The sequence below is a fragment of the Lissotriton helveticus genome, chromosome 6, assembly GCF_964261635.1.
Source record: "Lissotriton helveticus chromosome 6, aLisHel1.1, whole genome shotgun sequence".
Lineage (NCBI taxonomy): Eukaryota > Metazoa > Chordata > Amphibia > Caudata > Salamandridae > Lissotriton > Lissotriton helveticus.
This window is the reverse complement of record NC_136067.1, coordinates 1,922,457,454-1,922,479,242: the sequence shown is the minus strand read 5'-3', so window position 1 is coordinate 1,922,479,242 and position 21,789 is coordinate 1,922,457,454. Positions and strand designations below refer to the sequence as shown.

At 44.0% G+C, this 21,789-nt stretch overlaps 1 protein-coding gene across 2 annotated transcripts in view; it reads left to right on the top strand.

The window, feature by feature from the left end:
- MSRA (methionine sulfoxide reductase A) overlaps positions 1-21,789 on the top strand; it is a 984,506-nt gene that overhangs the window by 369,279 nt on the left and 593,438 nt on the right. For both annotated transcript variants that reach the window (XM_078649877.1, XM_078649878.1), the window contains exon 3: positions 11,214-11,333. In XM_078649877.1, coding sequence (XP_078506003.1) covers positions 11,214-11,333 — 120 coding nt within the window. The remainder of the gene's footprint in view (positions 1-11,213; positions 11,334-21,789) is intronic.

Genomic DNA, 21,789 nt, shown 5'->3' with positions numbered 1-21,789 from the left:
GTTACCATAGGACCCATAGTTTCGATCTATAATTCTGAGAGAGATAGAGGGGAACAACAAAGGCAATTGGATAGGGAAAGGATTGAGATGGAAAGGAGGAATAATGTGACGAATGCATGGAAACAATTACCAGGTTCGGTAACGTGGAACACCCCATTAGACACAACTGTCGGTCCCAATTCAGAACAGGGAGGTCCGAGAGGACCAATGGATCTAAGGGGACCGCGGCCAAGATCTTTTTCAGAGTTAAGAGCTGATTTGAGGGAATGGGACGGGTCCATAGTATCTCCGAGTGACAGGACAAGAACGGAACCAGAGTGGGAAAGCAGGGGTAACGGGACTGTATCTCATTGTGGGGCCAGCGAAAGCAGTCAGGGCCGGGAAGGCCAAAGTCAAGAGAATAGAGGGGATGCAGGTCCTACAAATCAGAGAGAACAGTCGGAACAAAATACTAGGATTGTAGAATGTGAGGAAATGTCCCGTCTTTGGGGGAACGGAGGAGATGAGGCGGTACGGAATTTTCAGAATAGGTTTAGGTGCCTTCACCATACGCTTGGGGAAGACGTTCAACATTGGAGAAAGGAGAACAGCGATAGGTCCCGCCACGCCTCGAATACTCAGGAAGCACAGGGAAGTAGGGAAGAAAGAGGGAGTAAGAGAACCTCTTATCCTCAATCCCGTGAAACTAGCCAGGATGGAGAGAGAGAGGCTGGGAGGCATGAAGGAGTGTTTCACCACCCACCCCGAGAAGACGGAAAGGCATGGGACTTAGAGAGATGGGAACAGGGGAGGACTCCCTATAATTCACCAATACCTAAACGTAGATCTCGGAGCTGGGATGGGAGAGATGCGGATGGAGGAGCTAAATTGAGTGTCTTGAAAGCTGAAATAAAGGCAAAAAGGCTTGATGTTACCAGTTTAAAGTCAGATGTAGATGAGATAATAGATGGAACATTGCCTTTGGAGAGGATAGAATTGTATGAACAGGATGAGTTATTGTTCATGGCAAAGGATATTACTAGGAAAGCTAGAGCGGTTCATGAAAAACTGACCGATTTGGCAGACAAGTATGCCGTGGATTTGTCTAGGACAAGTGCATTACAGAGTAACCACAGATTACAGTACGCAGACCAAGATCTAGATGAGAAGAGAACTGCTGGATTAAAAACACACATAAGAGAGCTGGTAACAGGGATAAGAGTGTGGAGAGAACTGGATAAATGGGAAGAAAGGTGGTCGAAAAAGGGCACAGTTAGGCGAAGTACAAATGTGATGACCCCTGAGGGAAGGGTAATGCAGATGGAGGCATTCCCTTTGCGAGAAATATCAAATGGAAATTATGTACATGTGCCCTGGAGTAGAGGAGACTTAGCCGCATTTACCAACTCATTCCCGAAGTTGCGGGACAACCCAGTCGAGTGGTATAAGCAGGTAGAGAGGTTTGTTAAAATTTCGAAAGTATTGTGGATAGATTTGAACACGTTGTTTGACATCGTGGTCCCATCTGATTTGTGGACCCCTTGTAAGACTAGTGTCGAATGGCCAAATGCTGAACCATTGAGAGATGTTCGAACTAATGGACCAGCTGAGATAGTCATGCGAAAGTATGAAAGGGTAATAGCATGGCTGAAAGATAAGGTACCACCACAGGATATAGATTGGGTAAAAATAGACCGAACAAGGCAGGAACCCAAGGAGACAGTTCACGAGTTTTATGAAAGATTATTGAAAACATTCAAGCAATACAGTGGACTAGATGTAATGGATCCCAAAGACATAGGGCAGTTCGTGTCAAAGTTTGTATTGGGGTTGAGACCTGATATTTGTTTGATGATACAGCAACATTTAATCTGTTGGCAGAACAAACCACTAGATGAGATTTTACGATATGCGAGGTACTGCAGTGACGAGATAGATTCTAAAGCCAAGAATCTAAAGGAGAAATTGATGGTGGTGCAAATGCAGTCCGCTGGGAAGGGTGGCCAGCAGAAGCAGGGGATGGGACGAAAACCAAATGGTCAGAACAAAGATAATGAAGAAGGGCAGAGACCTAGGATAGACTTTGCCACTTTAAAGAAAACGACCAAGTGTCATCTGTGTCACCAGGTGGGGCATTGGCGACGCGAGTGTCCCTTTAACCCTGAAAACGGAGAGCAAGAAGTAGAAGAGCAGGTCCAAGAAGACACAGTGCAAAAAGTGACAGTCCCAAGCAGTAAGGTGGCCAAAGGGGGGACTTCGGCTCCACGGGCCCAATTCCCACAGCCACCGAAGATAGCAGCTGGAGGAAAGGTCTTTAAACAAATGCCTCTGTTTATCGAGGAAGAAAAATGTTATTACATTGATCCATTGACAGGACAACGGGTGAGCAGTGAAGAAGACTGTACCCTCGGGGCAGTTCTAGAAGTGGATCAGAGAGGGCCATTTGTTGAGGCAGAAGTGGCAGGGTGTCCCACTACGTTCTTAGTGGACACTGGGGCTACTCGTTCGACTCTGAGATCAGCGGTGGTTCCAGACTTGCCGATGTCAGGGGAAACAATTCAGGTGGTAGGAGTCGCAAATAAAAGAATGACTAGTCCCTTGACAGAACCAGTGTCTGTGAAAATTGGAAACCACATGAACGAACATCAGTTTGTGGTTTGTGACTCGAGTCCGGTATGTCTGTTAGGTAGGGATTTGTTATGCAAATTGAATTGCACCATATACTGCACCCCACAAGGAGTGGAGGTACAGACTACCGACGATGATGCTACCTTTAAGGTGGCCAATTCAAAATTCTGTGTAGAACTATATCCTACTCTGACTGTAGAAGATCTTCCACAAGACTTAAGAGATGCAGTGGCGTCAGAGGTGTGGGATTTCACAGGAGAAGATATAGGATTGATTAAAGGGGTAGAACCGGTAAAAATTCTGGTAAAACCAAATGTTGAGTTTCCAAGAACGCCTCAATACAAATTGTCCCAGGAAACGATTGCAGGAATAAAGCCTGTGATCGAGTCAATGATACAGCAGGGAATACTGAAGGAAATCGTGGGCAGTCCTTGTAACTCCCCGATTATGGGTTTGCAGAAACCTAGTGGGAAGTTTAGGATAGTTCAGGATTTACGAAAGATTAACAACATAGTCGTTTCATGTTGTCCCGTGGTACCGAATCCATCAGTGATATTGTTTCAAATACCATGTCAAGCAGAATGGTTCACAGTGATAGATCTTTGCCAGGCTTTCTTTTCAATCCCATTGGATGAAGAGAGCAGGTACCTTTTTGCGTTTAAAATGGAAGATCGCGTTTTAACATGGTGTCGAATTCCACAAGGATTCACAGACAGTCCATCCATCTTTAATCAGTTGTTGAAAAAGAATCTTGAGAATCTAGTACTGCCACAGAACTCGGTTCTGGTACAGTACATAGATGACCTACTTGTTGCGTCAGAAACAGAGGAAGCTTGTAAAGTAGATTCAATTGCCTTACTGAATCATTTAGCTGAAAATGGACATAAGGTATCTCCGAGCAAGTTACAGTATTGTCTGACAGAAGTACAGTATCTAGGGCACAGGTTAGAAAAAGGGAAACGTAAGGTGTCCCCAGAGAGGATTGAGGCGATAATGAAAATGAATGCGCCTACAACTCAGAGAGAGGTTAGAATGTTCCTAGGGATGGTGGGTTACTGCCGACAGTGGATAGTTAACTTTTCACTGAAAGCAAAGCCCTTACAGAAACTGACGCACAAGGAGGTGAGTGATCCGGTACCATGGGATGAAGAATGTCTGGTGGCGTTTTTACAGCTGAGGGACGATTTATGTCGTGCTCCGGCTCTGAGAATGCCAGATTATGAAAAGTCGTTTTCACTCTATTGCTGTGAGAGAGAGGGATGTGCTTTGTCAGTCTTGGCACAGACCCACGGTAATGCCCGTAGACCAGTTGCATATTTTTCGGCTACATTAGATCCAGTAGCCGCAGCGTTGCCCGGATGTCTCAAATCCGTTGCTGCAACGGGTGTCAGCATTGAAAGGAGCGAAAGTATTGTAATGGGACATCCAGTAGTGGTGTATGTACCACATTCAGTTGAATTGTTAATGACCAGGACGAAGACGCAGCATCTGACCAATAGCAGGCTCACGCGTTATGAGCAAGTTATACTTGCCGCAGAAAACGTGACTCTCAGGAGATGCTCTGTCTTGAATCCTGCTACTTTGATGCCATTACCTACTGTAATAGAAGGCGAAGGATGTGAAGACCACGATTGCCTTGATGTGACTGAACTATGCACGAAACCCAGACCAGATATAGTGGATGAGCCATTGTCTGACCCTGATGAGATTTACTTTGTCGATGGCTCATGTTTAAGAGACGATACTGGTCGGTTAAGAGCAGCTTATGCTGTTTGTACCATTACTGGAGTTGTGGAAGCCGCTTGCCTGGAAGGAGTACATTCCGCACAGGTAGCAGAGATTATTGCCCTAACTCGTGCCTGCATAGCAGGAAATGGAAAGAGAGTCACCATCTACACGGACAGCCAATATGGTTTCGGTGTGGTTCATGATTTCGGGCAGTTGTGGTCTCAGAGGGGTTACATGACCTCCTCTGGTTCGCCCATTCGAAATGGAGAATTTGTGAGATTGCTGATAGAAGCATTACAAGGTCCTGTTGATATTGCAGTGGTGAAGTGTGTAGCTCATACTAAGAATACAGATTTTGTGTCACAAGGTAATAGATATGCTGATGAAGTCGCACGCTATTGTGCGGAACAAAGTTATTCTTTCTCAAAGGTGGAAATAGAAGGTGCAGAAGAAAAGACTGAATTAAGTATGATGTTAGAAACTGTAGACACTTGGGAGGATTTAAGAATAATGCAGGAGAACGCACCTGAAAAAGAGAAAAAGGCATGGGAAATAGCAGGCTGTGTGCGAAGTGAAATGGATTTTTGGGTTTCAGCAGATGGGAGAGCTGTGTTACCTGAAGAATTAGCTAATCCCATGGCGAGAGAAATACATGGTCCAGTACATCTAGGAAGGGATGCTATGATGAGAGTTTTTAGGCAGACTTGGTATTGCCCGAAATTCAGAATAGCAGCAGAATCAGTATGTAAGCGATGTGTTACCTGCCAACAACTGAACGTAGGCAAACGAACACCAGTCACACTGAGTCACATTGGGAGGTCAGGGGGGCCTTTCAATAGAATGCAACTAGACTTCATCGAAATGCCAAGAGTCAATCGCCTTCGGTATGTGTTGGTGATTGTATGCGTATTTTCCAGATGGGTTGAGGCATACCCTACACGTAGGTGCGATACACTCACAGTGGCTAAATTGTTGCTCAGGGAGTTGATACCGCGCTTCGGGGTGCCTGCCTCTTTGGAATCGGACAGAGGAAAACATTTTAACAGCGAAATAGTGAAGATGTTGTGCTCCACGCTGAATATCGATCAAAAGCTGCATTGTAGTTATCGACCAGAGGCTTCAGGAATTGTGGAACAAGTGAATGGCACTTTGAAGAATAGATTGGCTAAAGTAGTGGCATCCACATCTTTGAGTTGGCCAGATGCTCTTCCATTGGTGCTCATGAGCATGCGCAGCACGCCTGATAGGAGGACAGGTCTTTCTCCCCACGAGATCCTGATGGGGAGGGCCATGAGACTTCCTACAGTTCCAACTACTGCTCTATTGAATATTACAGATGATCTGATCTTGGATTATTGTAAAGGACTGTCTGACGCCATCCATTCTGTGTCCCTTCAGGTGCATGCGGCTGAAGTTCCAACAGCGAGGAACCTGTGTCATGACCTGAACCCAGGGGACTGGGTCCTGGTTAAAAAACACGTCCGGAAGAACTGCCTAGATGTTCGCTGGCGTGGGCCCTTTCAGGTAATCCTGATCACGAACACCGCGGTGAAGTGCGGGGGGCTGCCAAATTGGATCCATGCATCCCATACTAGAAGAGTTCCAGCACCTCTAGAAGGAACAGCTCCCATCCCAGACGAAAGCCCGGAAGTGGAAGAAGAGTCGCAAGAAGGGATTGAGGCAGCTGAGGAGGTGTCGGAAGAAGTTGGGAACGCATCGGATTCAGAAGAAGAGCGAAGGCAGGACGGCAGTGAGACAGAAGACGCAACTGAAGGAGAGAGCAGAAGTGAATACGACTCAGACTCAGATCCGTATCGGAGCGATCAAGAACCAAGTGGGAGGACAAGGAATAGGAGAATAAGGCTTGGAGCTGCCACTTGGCCAACAAGAAGAAGAAGGCTAAGTTTGAGGTCGGCCCAAGAAGAAACGCTTACTCCTATATCCGAAGACTCAGATCCAGAAGAAGATATCCAGGATCAAGCCGAGGAGGGTCTTAGAAGATCAAGTAGAGTGCGAGTGCCTAGCAGAAGATACTCTACTCCCGACTGGACCTACCTTGTTGCAGATGTCTGGGAGACACAGAACAGGGAGGATCAGGGAAGTGGAACTGATCAGAACTGACCCGATCATCACAGTGCAAATAAAGTTTCTACTGCCAGGAGCGGAGACCGAAAGGTTGCTGACACTCAACATCGTTCATCCTGCTCTCCTGAGTGGAATAAGAAAATTGCTTTTAGAGACAGTTGAGTTTCCAGTTTGCTGTTCACGATATCCAATATTGGAGGGAACTCTTCTTCGTTTGGAAATGCTTGAACGAGTAGTAGAATTGCTAGGAGTGCTTATTGTTGTGGACTAAGATCATATTGCGAATGTCTTCAAGGGGGTGCAGATCTGGAAAAGTGAAGAAAGTGATCTTGATTAGAACGGACCCCTTTGTAATTGTGGATATAGAACTGATAGTACCAGGATTAGAAATTGAAAAAACGCTAACTCTCAATTTCGTCCGTCCACTTGTCTTGAGCGAAATAAGGAGAATAATCCTAGAAAAGGTTGACTTTCCATGGTGTGGTACGAATTGTCCAGAACCTGAGGGAATGATACTTCGGATGGACATTTATGAAGAAGTAGTGTTACTCCTTGAGTCATACATAACTTCAGATGAAAATAAGACTTTTGAAAAGAAATTGTAAACTTGTTGCAAGATAACCTAGCGCCGAGTGGAAGAAGAAAAGTGATAGGGGTTTCATTTTAGTGGATGGAGAAGGGCTAGGGTTGTCTATTTTCTACTGGACTTTGAACTGTTTTGCGGAAACAAATTGTCAAGCTTCCAAGTGTTTCAAGAAAGACATTGCAAGAGAGAAAGACTTTGTTTGAAAAGAAGAGGAAGTGAATGCTGGAAGATAGTCGAAAACTACACTGTTTGAGAACATGGAGGCTGGCAACCCGAACCGCAGGGCAAAATGTATAGCTGTTACATTTTTAGGAGTAGTGGTTTCTCTTATAATTTTAGTGGTAACTGTTTCATTCCTAGCGGGACACGAAGGGGATGGAACCACAGTTAAGGAGGATAGGGGAGTGTCAACACCGAGAACTACCACAGTTAAGGAGAAGGGAAACATCAATGAGAAAGACAAAGCGTTGTTAGATGCAGAAGTAAAAAGGTTACACATGGATGAATCACAGGGGAATTACAAGTCAAATGCTTATGCTAAGTTGCTTTATGAATATGTTGATGCCATGGAGGTAAAGGACTGCTATGTATGTATGCAGTTACCAATTTCGGTGGAGGAGGGTATCAAATACCATCATCTCCCGTTGACATATGGAATAACGTGCAGTTTATTGTTAAGTATGTTTTATGGACGAGACGGATTTGAGTATTACTTCTCGAATTTCGACTCGACATTGCCAGAGGTTCCGAATTTCAAGCATTTGAACAAATGGGACTACTACAAAAGCGAAGACAGGTTACACAAATGGTTTATTCCATGGAGAACGTTAGATACTTCACATGCTCGAAACAACAATCTGACTTGTCAAATATCAGAAGTTGAGAAAAAGTTTATAGCTCAGGTAGATACTAGATACAGAAAGCAGAAGGCATTGAAGGCATCAGGACAAGGAGAAACAGATTGGACCAAGGAAGAAAGGGCACAACAACGAAAAGGTAGTATTGGTCCAATTGCTTTGGATAAGGAGAAACGGGGGAAACTGTGCATTCACAGGAGTTACTCCTACTATGAAAACGTTTATGTAGGACAAGTCAATTGCGAACATGCTTTTCAATTGGAGTACTACTCTAAGAACTTCATGAAAGGGATGCAAGCAATACCAAATGTATATTTTGTATGTGGAAGATATGCCTATGTGAAGTTACCAGATAATTGGTACGGATCATGCTATCTGGCTGTTGTCTTCCCTAAAATATATCATGTTGAGAATTTAGACACGCCTAAGAAAGAAATATCAACTAGATGGAAGCGAGGACTGGGTGCAGCAGAAGTAATTGGAGATGTAATAGGTGCTGCATTCCCTTTCTTAGGATTGATAATGAATGACATTAAGATCAGGAGGTTAGCTACAGTCGTAGATAGACTGTCTGCCAGTACTGCAAGATCCTTGATGCTGATAGAGGGAGAGATGCAATCGATTAGGGCAATGGTTCTTCAGAACCGACTTGCTTTAGATGTTCTGTTAGCAAAAGAGGGAGGAGTCTGTAGGGCCTTGAAGGTCCAGGAATGTTGTACTTACATTCCAGACAATTCAAAGCCTCTAGAGAAGTATATACAAAACATCACTGCCATACACTACGAAATTGAGGACCTGGCAAAGGTAAATGTGTGGGAAAAAGTAGGCCATGGAATGGGTAAAGTTGGAAGTTGGTTTGCCAACTTAGGAAAGGGTATCGTTTGGTACATATTGAAACCTATCATCATAGTAGTGATTTGTGTAATCACTTTGTGGGGATTGGTGCGTTTGTATCAATGGTATAGAGCAAATAGGTTACAGAGAGCTATGAAGAAACAGGAAGAAGAGTTGACAGCGATGCAGGACACTCAATATAAGAGTCTGAAAGCATTAGAGAGTATGAAAAGAAGTGGTACTGTCCTGACTTCACTTTAAAGGTTCTACATTTTTGTGTCATGGTGATGATGACCCCTGAAGGTCATCAAAGGGGGGACTGAGAGAGCACAAGTTTGGAAAAAATGTATAAGTACGCCATATTTACAAGCACGTAGTTAGTTAACATGTACTTTGCACCAGAGTGTTTATATTTAGAAGTGAAATACACCGAGTGTCTTATATTCAGTGGTGAAATGCATAGAATGTTTAAAGTAGAGTAACGATAATCATAACTGTGTGAGACTAATGTAGAAATGTTTGGGATGAATATGAAAACCTCATGTTCTCATCTAGAGGAATAATGTAAGAGTTGAATGTAACAAAAACCCAGTATTTTGTGTAGGCCTCATGGCAATTCACAAGCAAATCTAAACGTGCTGCTAAAATAATGTGAGACAAGGTTGACATGGTTCTTTCAAAATGTACTATTGAACTTAGGGTTAAAAGTATATGCTTTATAGATGTGTTATTTTAGAAACGTATGCTAGTTAAGAATGTTTGCTGTTTAAATCAAGTTAACGTTTTAAGAGTGCAGGAACCTGCTGCATGTAAATCAAGTAGGCCAGAGCCGATAATGTCATGTAGTTTAAATCGTCATGTGCTCGTTAGAGGAGAGGTCGTGAGGTGTCCAGTATGAAGCTCAGAGAGTGTTTTATGGCCTAAGATATGGTGAAGTCTGGAATTTGAGGCCCACTGTAGGACGAGCTGTATGCAGGTGCGAGGGTCCTAATCAGCTCGAATGAAAGGGACTTTGTTCAGTGGCGCCTTGCGCAGGCCTGTAGGAGTTTCCAGGAATTTCAGGGGGTATCAGCGCACTGAAGAAGAAGCCCGGGAACCAAGGTCAACTTTAACGAGGGTCTTCAAGAGTACCATCATGGAGTTTGCCGCGGAAAGATGTACCACGTGAGGGGCGTCCCAAGGGGCGTTTCTATTGGAAATGTGATTTGGTATTAGGGAAAGTGACCCGGGAGGAGAGCAGAGCAGATGATTTTGGGAGCCTAAGGAAGCGGATGGGTAGGCAGATAGGCTGATCAGGAGAGACCCATTATCAGAGAAGAGACAAAGAGAAGTGCGTGATCTTCTTAGGAAGTCACCACGGCTGACACCTAGAGGGTTAAGATCTTGTTAAGTAGGGATGTCATTTAGTATAGTGTAGGGACAGACTAACTTTGATTTTCTTTTCTGTAATAACTTTGAGGTTGCAACTTGTATCCATTTTAGCAACCCTGATGGTATTCGAACTTGTACTTATTATTTTGTTCTTCAGACTCAGACTATTCAAGAAGTTCATGTTCATAGTGATTCCGATATACCTTTTGAATCTCATTTTGAGAAGTTTGTATCTTCAGTTATCTTTGACTTTATATTAAATCTTTAAAACTTAATTTTGGTCAGTGGTCATTTAGAGTGGTGTAAGTTCTTAAATTGATTGTTTACCTCGAGATTACCTTTTACTCAAGACAGGTACCAACGATTCAGTCGACAGGAAGAAGGGATTTGGCAAGATAATTAGTAACCAGAAATCCCGCGTTAGCACTAACGCGAGGTTGAAAACCTGGGATAAATGGGTTTATACCATTGCATTATAGGCTGTGGGCAAGCCAATGACTTCTCCCATACTATATGGCTTTATCACAAACTGAAGGGGTTCTGGGAAGGAGATGGTAACTGCCTGAATTCCACATTGAGGATTAAGGAGAAGGGACAGGCTTATGGTGCTAGAAATATGAAGTGATGGCCAATCCGCAATATAAGGCAAAATGGGCCTTTTAAAGACATTGCAAAGTTATGGGGGAGCACAGAAATGTAACCCTGGAGGAGTAGTGTTCAAGCAGGTGTGTCCTCATGTAACGTAACTGCAAAATATGTAAAGCGCTCTGATACCTGATTCGGTTCGGGTCTAGTTCGCGCTATATAAAACTCTACAAAAAAAAAAAAGCATGGACTGTTGCATGCTCACTGAGAAATATGTGTACGACGTTAGAGGGCTGCCCCTTGCATATGGTAAAGTCTGGGGTCCTTGGATGAAATGTAGAGGGATGCACAGGTGGAGTTGGATATCTTAAGCATATTGTGTAAAAGTGATATATTAAGAAAAGAAAATTGGGTCTGCGACATATAAAAGGTTGTATTATTGTAGGACAAGATGCTTTCCTCGTCGGTTATGCTTGTAGCTAACGAGAGCTTATAAAGGGTTCCATTGTAGGAATGGTCTCCGAAGTCTAATATCCTGCCACATGTGTTTTGTTTTTCAGGTATGGGCTGTTTCTGGGGAGCAGAGAGGAAGTTTTGGAATCAAAAGGGCGTCTATTCTACTCAAGTTGGTTTTGCTGGAGGATACACTCCTAACCCGTCTTACGAAGAGGTCTGCTCAGGTGTGGATGTTTTCATAATGCAATTATGGCCGGTTGATGTTAATTAAACTTGAGAAGATAAAAAACTAATACCAAATGTTAGTAATGGATTAGAACACTTAGGAGGTAAATTTGGTCTTAAAGGCACATCTACAACCAAAGTTACCTTTGTTACACCTGCCAGATATTCACAAATTGATTCCTGGCAGGTGTAAACCCTTTTATGGGTGTGGACATCACCACCAACAGAGTGGAAGCTTTGGACATCTGCAAACACAAAGGCCCGTAGCCAGGGGTACATTTTTTAGGGACATAGCCCTCAGCTATGACCAGACATCAAAGCTGTGCAATGTAGGTGCATTCTTTCTCAAATACCTGTAGGGAAGATCGTACACTGTGCAAGGTTTTAAAGCACACAAAGCTTTTTGGTTCTTTTTTTATTATTGGTGCGATTGGTTATACTACTAAATATCAACACCCAGAATATCATGGTACAAGAATATCAAGGACGGAATATTGAAAGGTAAGTGCATATAGGAAAATATAGACTTACTATTCCTAACCCTGCATCTACCTACCTTGAAGATATATGTATCATGTAGGTATATACTGGAGTCAGGTATAAAATACCTATACTTTAATGTCAATATTTTGGATTCTATATTCTATCATCAACATTCTGTGTCTTCAATATTCTGCTTTAGACATTCAGGGTGCACACCATGTGATTACATGTAAAGGAATATGTGGATTATAGAGCATACTCAATCAACTTTCTGCAATCAAACTTTAAATCCTAACAATAAGATGGGCTTTAAAATAGAGGGTTGTAAAGTTGTAAAGTCAGCTGATTCACAACTTTGTGTATTTTCTAACCTGCTCCACACCTCTTAATTGACGTGGCAAGTGTCCAGCATCCATACCCGGGACATTCTGCATCAGGAACCCATTACACTTGGATGGCCCGAAGGGATAACCTTACTTCAAGTAAAGTACTTAATCTGCTTACAAAGTGTGGGAGGTTCCAGTCAGACCTGTATGGACTTCACATAGGCCACAACATTGGTATCCCCCCCTTGTAATTACAGGCAGGTTGTGTGAAAGGCCTGGTTCAAAAGGAGACCTTTGTCAGACACCGACTAGCTAGATAGGTATGGAGGCACAGTACATGATAGGTGATTGTGTGAGCCTGGAATGGGTACTTTTAAGGCTTGTGGCATAGTTGAGTACACTAGTTCCATCTCCAGTTAGAGGAGCCGTAGCTGGGCAGGCAGCAGCACTACCACCTAAGGTTCTCAGGGGTGGTTTCACGGTTTTCATCTATGTTCCTGCGCTGTGATAACCTCTCTGATGCTGCTTTCATGATACCTCCCATTTGGATACTACAGAGTCCTACAATTCCAGAATTCTGAGAATTCTTCTCTCTTTCGCATGCAGTAGACTCCTTGCATAGAATCATCAAGGTGGCACCCTTGATGTGCTAACATTGCTTGGACGAGCATGCACTTTTATGAGTGGCAAATGTAGAAAGCATGGAAGCCTGCCATGTGAAATAGAAGTGAAAAATATTGACTTGCAGGAGGATTGCTCAGCAATACTACTAATGCAGATAAGAGTCAAGCTTTATGTTTTAAAACAGGTAAGAGACTGCCTTATTGAAATGTATACTCGGAAGACAAACCACCTCCATAAGAGAACTTTGACTCCTCCGCAAGTACCTTGTCCTTTCCAGTGACTATACCAGCAAATGTAGACATGGCTGATATGCATTAAAAGGGAAGGCATCAGCACTTCTCACCAAAACCATTTAGTAACAAATAACAAGGGAATGTGATCGTTAAGCAATTTGTAAAAAGCAATATGGATCAAGTAACAATTGTTCTTAATTGGACTTCAAATGCTACTCGCTATGCAAGGTGATTTTTGAAGCACAAATTACTCCTATACTGCCCTCACTGCCTCTCTTTTCCCCACTATCCCCTTTCTCTTTGCCCGGTGCACCTATCTTCCCCTTTCTGTCTCTCCTACTCTTTCTTTTTGTTTATACTTTGCTTTCTTTCTTTCCTTCTCTCCTCCTTTTCTAGAACTTATTCTCTCTATCTTCTCTATACTTCTCAATATTTATATTCTCTCCTTAGTCCTCTTCTTCATAGACCCTGTATGCCATCAGAAACATTTTCTTGGCTGGGCATGGCTATTAGCAGCGGCTGCAATCTTTATTTGGCCACTGTGCTTTCGCTGTACTCGTGTCATGATTCCTCCCATCCTGAAAGCCTTCTAGAACTGGATACATTCACCAGGACTGTGGAACAAAGAAGAGTGCAATGTGACCATCATTTCCCTGCAGCTTGTTGTCCATTCTTGTTGGACAGGACATGAGGCTGCATGGATTTGGTGGGTTCTAACTGATTTAGGGCAGAGGACAACTTGTTGATACCCACTGCACAACCTTCAAATGAGGTGGACTTCAACAGGTTGCCCACAGTACTGGAAAAGAAAAAACTAATGATAAATAATACCAGAAATGTTTTCTTTTCCAAAAACACAGTCGGGAAGCAAGGAAAATGATTCCCATAAGTCCCAAGTTTGATTTTTATTTATTTATTTATTTATAAAGTTTTATATAGCGCGAACTTGATCCCGAAGGATATCAGAGCGCTTTACAATTTGAGGCAAAGGTAACAAATCAGAACATTGGTCTAACATCGCACGAGTAGGAATGGGCTATGCGATGGAGCATAGAGAGATGTGTTTGACCCAAGCCACAGAAAAGATGTGGCAACCGTCAGATCACCGCAGGCCACCAAGGATGCGAGAAGAGTGGACTTCTGGTTTGTGGTGCTTTGAGTGCAGATACTTTCACCCTCGTACAATGTTCATATCCAAGATGTAATTAGAAGATCACCTCAATCTTTCTTTTGTTTTGCTGTAATGTGTAGCAGTGTGTGTGCGGATGTCACGGCAAAACAGAAGTTAAAGCAGACCATGATAATGGAAGCTGCTTGGATTCACGAATGTCTCCTGCACAGCATTCTTACACATCTCCCAATAACAATCGTACCCCACTTATGTAGCTAGGACTTACGACAGTGAAAGGAAAGGCCACAAACGCAACAAGAAAACATCACGATTTTGCCTTGCAAAGTGACCCATTCCGGCCATAAGGGTAGCTGTAGTGTTTAAGGGAGGGCTTGGTGAGATCCCAGAGAAACCTGCAAGGCCCAAACATTTCTGAAAACAAGGCACCTAAGTTAGTCCAAGGTGGGGTAGCTTGCATGGATTCCAATACCTTTTCTTTCCCTGACTGCCCTGCAAACACGAAACTTTGGTTAAATCACAGATTTTCCTCAAATTTCTATGAAGGAAATTCGTAAAATCTTTGAGGATCCATAAAGTTCCTACCAACCAGCATTCCCACACTTCTCCCAATAAAAACGGTACCCCAAACTTTCACCAAGTGTTATACATTTAGTACATTAATTTCATAGGACTTCGCAACAGCAATTTATTTTCTATGACCATTAATTAGCTAAAGATAAAGCACTATTTCAAGGGAGGCAATACATAAAAAAACTGATTTATACTGCTCAGATCTGATATTACAAAATATATAAATCAGAAAATATTAGACAATATGCGGAGCTGTCTAGAGAGGTCAATTATAATACAAATGCGTTCAGCCTCAGATGCCGTGAATTTGGTTTCCTCAGGCAGGGTTATCTAAATATTAATTCATTTCTGAAGGAGTGGTAGTCCCATATAGCAGCCCTTTATTACATGACATGCCTTGTAATATTGGATCATTTCAGATTCACCCTACTGCTAGTTAGGGTATTTGCAGTCCTCTGCTGCAGGCATATTGACTTAACAAACTATCTAGCTCCTTCAAAATAAAGATCTCCTGAGCAGATACATTATCTCATTATGCCTATATTTCACAACAGGTTAATACCCTTAGAAAGGCTTGTAGACAACAGCAATGTCGGTCAAATGTAAGTCGTACCTAACCTGTGACAGCTCTGACCCTGTCAGTAGGCTAGTCAAAGCACTATGCCATATCAAAATCTGAAGGTTTACTGAGTGTACATTGCTTGTGAATGGCTGGTAAGTTTAGGTAGTGACAAGACAACCACTTATGTATCAGGAACAGGAAAGGTCATGAAAGTTGCTGACTGGTTTAAGGAAAACATGACCCAATTTCTTAAGTTTTAGGCAATCTTTTCACACAGTACATTCCTGTTTGATATACCATACCATGAATGATGAATAAATATATGAGACTCAATACCGCAAAGAAAGATATTAGGACCTGCGGATAATGACAAAAATACCAACCTACGGCTGTCTTGCTTGCGCCTATCAGATAATATAGCTCCCACACGATGGCTCAACACCCGGCGGAGCAAAAGACTTTAACACAGCACCTTTAGAAAAGGGTTTTATTTTACAAAATGCAAGGACTCTATCTCTCTTTTAGAATAAGGGGTTTTATATTACACAATGCTCTCTAACACAAAGGCTTTCCCAGATGCCAAATGCGCAAGATTCAAATACACAAAGAGATATAAATATGTTTATATGCAAGGAATAATAACACACTTGGTAAACATAATGCATGAATAATACTGATGAATAAACAAGCAGCAAATAATATGAAATAAGACTCAAGCAAATATACTGGACGTCCTGCAAGAGATCAGAAAGATAAATATATACATCAAATGATTACTTTGGAGGTGCACCTTGACTCACTCACACATCACAAAGAAAACACATCAAATGTTCAAAGCCACTGGCCAAACATCACAATGGTAATAATCAAAACTTAATACTTCACCTGGTGCAAACACTGCATCTCAGCCCACTCCTGACTAGGGAAGTTAAACAGCCGTGATTGAGAACCTCAGCAACCAGGGTCCGCGCTCCGAGGTAGACGTGTCTGTCCCCACTCGGATTCCAAACTCCCGGTTTCTGAGTCAACAACCCTCAGCTTTATGATCTCAAAACACACTAGAAGGTTCGAGAAAGACCTCCCCCCGTGCCCGGGGAATCTTACCAGAACTGGCCAGGTTCCAAGCAAGCACTCCCATGGCAGGAAGGAGTTCTCACGTCCCCTTCTCCAAATCTTGCATGTTCCAGCCTTTATCTTGGCAAAGCTCACAAAGCCTTCTGGGTAAACAATCTCTCACAAAAACAAAAAGACCTTGAACGTGATTAACCCCTTTGCCGCGGCCACGATTTCGCGGCAGTGCGGCACTTCCGCAAAACGGGCGGGCCGCATCGGCCGTTGGACATGCTGAGCACTACGAAGGTAGTGCTCGCGACGTCCAACGGCCGACGGCAGCACTTAAGGGGTTAACCCAAACAACTTGCAAGCACTGCTGTGCACACAGAAAAGCTAAAGCAAGGCAAAGTCAGAAAGAAGGATGACACGTGGCCATGTCATAGCCAATAGTAAGAACTTCATAATTCTCATCAATGTACAACATAATGCACAATTGCGCACAACTTCTTATAGATTCACATACTTCATCTCTCAATGTACAATACCGAGCACATGTGTGCATCACTGCCTACAACACTGCACTTCGAGACCAAAAAGTACATTCCAAAACTCTCTTTCTCTCTCAAGCTTTCAAATGCACATCATACACCTTCTGTTCTTGGCAAGGCTGTCCTACTCTGTGACAGCTCCCACTGAAAGATTGCAACATTACAAGAAAGAAACTTTTAAGAGAAGCAAGGCATCAGCAGGACGTTGTACATTCAGGCTTGGATAAAATAACACACTAAAGTCAGTTAAAATAATGGTAGTCAAATGTCATCACAGGGTGTCAGACCACAAGAGTGCCTCTAGCACTACAATGGCCAAAGGAACATGAGGCTCCTCCAGCAATATCAAGACCAGTCGGAAACCTAGGAGTAGCCTGGGTTCAGACCTATACTTGATACCACATCTTAACAACATCACATAGATTGCCTTCTACACTACGTCCAACTTCCCATACCTTGGATACTAACAGCAACTGCAATCCATCATCACACTCATAATATCCAAGCTTGACTATATCAACAGCCTATATCTGGTTGCACCTGTATTCTTCATACTCAAAATACAACTCATCCAAAATGTCGCTGGAAGACTTCGGAACTTTCACCCAACAGAATACATGACTCCAGTCTTGCAATTACTCCTCTGGCTCCCTGTGGCAAGAAGAGCAATGTTCAAGACAAGGCACTGTGCTTTGTCCGTAGAGCCTCCCACGGAAAAGGACTTCTTTACCTACAAGCTAAATTCAATCAATACAAACAAAACAGGTTAGTGTGCTCTAGGCTTGTACCACTTATCTTACTATCTTACCATAAGAAATCTGAGGAGGCACTGATAGCTCAGTAGAAGCGTCCAAGCTCTGGAACTCACAATCATGCGGCATTTGAAACATCTAGGAGCGTATGCACTTAGAAGGCAGTTGAAAACATGACTATGTCCAGACTACTACACAACCTCACATGCCAACAATAGACCCGGAAGACATTTGTGACCTCAAATTACATTTTCAGTTTACAATCTACAGATTAGAAACATCCCAACCAGGAACTACTTTTGATAGGTAGGTAAGTTAAGGAGAGCTGACCTAAGGTTCGCCTGGATATTATATAGTTAAGCAATTTCATATATAGCATTTCTGGCCCACACTAATACAAACACCATAACCCAGCACGGCCAGTTGCCAACTGTAACTCACACCTCTTACATTCACATAAATTGTATCTGCTACAAGAGTTTCCCATCACTAGTACTACGCAGAGAATAAACCAGCCATTACCAAATGAACAGGCAGGGAATAACTGAAGAGATCTGTCACTACTACTGGCCAATCGGACAAATTTACTGTAGTCCACCAATACAGATCCCAAATATCTATAAATTACGAATGCTTCTTTACATCTCACACGGACACTCAGATATGGGATGAGAGTATCAATCCCCATCTTATTAGATATCTTCACTACTCTCTCCCTCCAACCATGCCACCTCAGGCCCACAACCATACACAACATTTCTGATTGGACAACCAAGTGCATTTACCAGCTAGGCAGACTATAATCATAGGAAATACCATTAAGGGAAATGCTGAACGGTTAAAAACTGACAGTGTATAATAAAACCATGTGCTGCACTTCTGTATCTCTCACACCTTATCATCCACCACACTGCTATGTGGTGCATCCCATATCACACTACGGCACCTCGTTGGTCATCATGCACGACATGGAAACACTTCCCACATAGAATCACAAAACAAAGACAACACCCTTCCACCCACACTCCCTATATAGCATAGCTTGCTGCCCATGCAGGTAAGCACTTCAGTGCCCCTCATAGGGGTAGTAAGTGGTATGCAAACAGGGCCGGACTGGGAACCAAAACCGGCCCCGGCAAAGTGCTCGACCGGCCCCCCAGGGTTGAGGGTGGGGGTGCGACCGAGCTCTATGCCGGGGCCGGTTTTCAGCTGATTTTGTTACCGGGCCGATTTTGCAGCTATGCTGCATAAACGGCCATGTAAAACAAGCATTTGCAATGCAATAGGTCTCGCATTAGGAAAGTTTGAGCTATTGGTCTTGTAAATGACAAATGTTTTATTTATGTGTTGGTTTTGAAAATAGCGAAATTAATAGCTTTGTCATTTACAATGCTAATAGTTTTAACTTTCGCAAATGTGATACCTATAGCATTTGTAATGCAATGTGTTGTATTTACGTGACTTAGATGTATTGATATTAAAAATAACAATGGCTTTTAATTTTTTTTATTAATACTTAAATAAAAGTTATTGTAATTTATAATGGCAATAGATTAAACTTTTGTAAATAACTTTTGTGAAGATTATGTTCAGTGTATTTGAACAGCCTATTAAATGGGAAGAGAAGTAAGGCATGCCTTCAGGATACTAAATCATATATATTTGTCAATAATGCGGCAAATAATGGTATAAATAAAACTCAAATATAAAAGACATCTTAGATATACACACTTTAGGAAACTGGAAAAGAGATACCCTAGACAGCCTGGCATAGCTGCTCCGGAAGGGCAAGAGTAGAAGCAGATCGCTCCTGATCACCAGCCAATATTATGTTTATTAGGATACCCCTGTAATCTCAATATTGTGAAGATAACACTCCTTTTGGGGGAGTTTCACTTTAAGAGACTGTAACATTCATATGGTGTATGACTAACTAAAACTAGCACTCAGTAATTGCTGCAGCACTCTCACTAGAGCACTCGCAGTGCCGCAGCACTCCCTCTCACTAGAGCACTCGCAGTGCCGCAGCACTCCCTCTCACTGGAGCAATCATTCACTGCTGTAGCACTCTCTCTCACTGTAGCACTCATTCACTGCTGTAGCACTCTCTCTCACTATAGCACTCACAGTGCTGCATCACTCTCTCTCACTGGAGCACTCAGTCACTGCTGCAGCACTCTCACAAGAGCACTCGCAGTGCCGCAGCACTCCCTCTCACTGGAGCACTCATTCACTGCTGTAGCACTCTCTCTCACGTTAGCACTCATTCACTGCTGTAGCACTCTCTCTCACTGTAGCACTCATTCACTGCTGTAGCACTCCCTCTCACTGTAGCACGCAGTGACTGCTGCAGCACTCACTAGAGCACTCACAGTGCTGCATCCCTCTCTCTCACTGGAGCACACAGTCACTGCTGCAGCACTCTCACAAGAGCACTCGCAGTGCCGCAGCACTCTCTCTCACTGGAGCAATCATTCACTGCTGCATCCCTCTCTCTCACTGTAGCACGCAGTCGCTGCTGCAGCACTCTCTCTCACTGTAGCACGCAGTCACTGCTGCAGCACTCACTAGAGCACTCACAGTGCTGCATCCCTCTCTCTCACTGGTGCACTCAGTCACTGCTGCAGCACTCTCACTAGAGGACTCGCAGTGCCGCAGCACTGTCTCTCACTAGAGAACCCACAGTCACTGTGCGTGAGGACGGCTAACCCCACTACTAAGGCTGTGTCCGAGAGACCGGGTAACCCCACCACAGAGGCCGTGTTTGACTCTGTCTGAGAGGCTAGACTCTGGGCGTAGAGTAACTCCACCACCACCAGCCAGTGTGTGTCTGAGAGGCCGGTCCCCGGAGCCTTCTCTGGGGAAGACTTTCCACCTAGCCCACGAGATAAAGCTGAGCCTCTATCTCTGAGAAAAAGTGAGGTAAGAGCACCGCAGCCACCATTGTTCCCTCTTCCTCCCCCTAAAACACAGGAAGCCGCATGCCAGGAGGATTCAAAGGTCATTAAAAAAACACTGGATGAATCTGAGGGAAGTACACAACTCAAGCTCGGCTATTTTTTGGCCTGGCCCAGGCCCACCACCACAGTCAGTGCAGCACCCTCGGTGCCCGCAGCAGTGCAAGCGCTGCGTCAGTGAGTGACCCTGGGAGCCTGCTCCAGTGAAGGGCGCCCACACGTCACTGAGGCTGGAGGACCCCAACACAAGCTGCAGGAAACCCCCGAGTTGTGTGACCATGTTTTCAAAGTAAACCGGAGAGTAGCACTCACTGATAGTACCATCTCTTACCTTCTCTTATTTCATGGGCTTAGATATGGCAGCGGCGCTTTATGAAGCGCTATGTGACGCAGGAGTTATTATTACCTGAGGAAGGAGGCGAAAAGGCGCGGTGAATGGAGCTGGGAGTAGCAGGCATTGGGGCTGAGGTACAAAAGGGAGTAGGTCAGGACAGCACAGGGTAGAGGTGAAGGGGGGAAAGGAGGAGGAGGGAAGAAAGGGCAGAACCGGCTGGGAAAATGTATGGCGATGTGTGGGCAGGAAGAGCAATGGGCTGCGAAGGTTGATGGAGCGGAGCAGCCGGGGAGAGGTACAGGCATGGAGGGGTGCAGACCGAGACATGTGGGCAGAAACAGGGAAAGGGAACTGTGCGGCCAGGAAACGGTATGGGCTCGGAGAGCTGTGCGCTGGGAGAAGGGCTGACAGATAACTACGGGTTGGGAACAGGCTGGGAGACCTGCTGGCAGGAAGATGTGTTGCAGGCTTCGCCGTGAAATGGATCCAAAAAAAAATATTTTTGTTACCCATGTTCTGAAGTACTTCCTTCGTTTTCATATGACTGTGATTGTGTTTGCTATCCGGTTGCTTTAATACTTGCACATGTGGAGTGAGACATTCAGATTCAGGCACCCGATTGTGGAACTTTTGTCTTCACAGCCTGCATTTCATCACAAATACAACTACCTTTAAAAACGAGTCCTCACCGCCTTCCCTCGGACGGTCCTGGTGGGCAAAATCCAAGTCACAGGGGCAGTCCGAGCCTGGAGAAGCGAGCTCCGTGTGCCGGCGCCGCTGAAAGCTGATCTTGCGGCGACCCGGAAGCTCTTGCCCGGCCGGCCAATCCGCTCGCGGCCGACCGGAAGTCCCGCCTCCCGAGGTCTGCGAGCTGCGAGCTA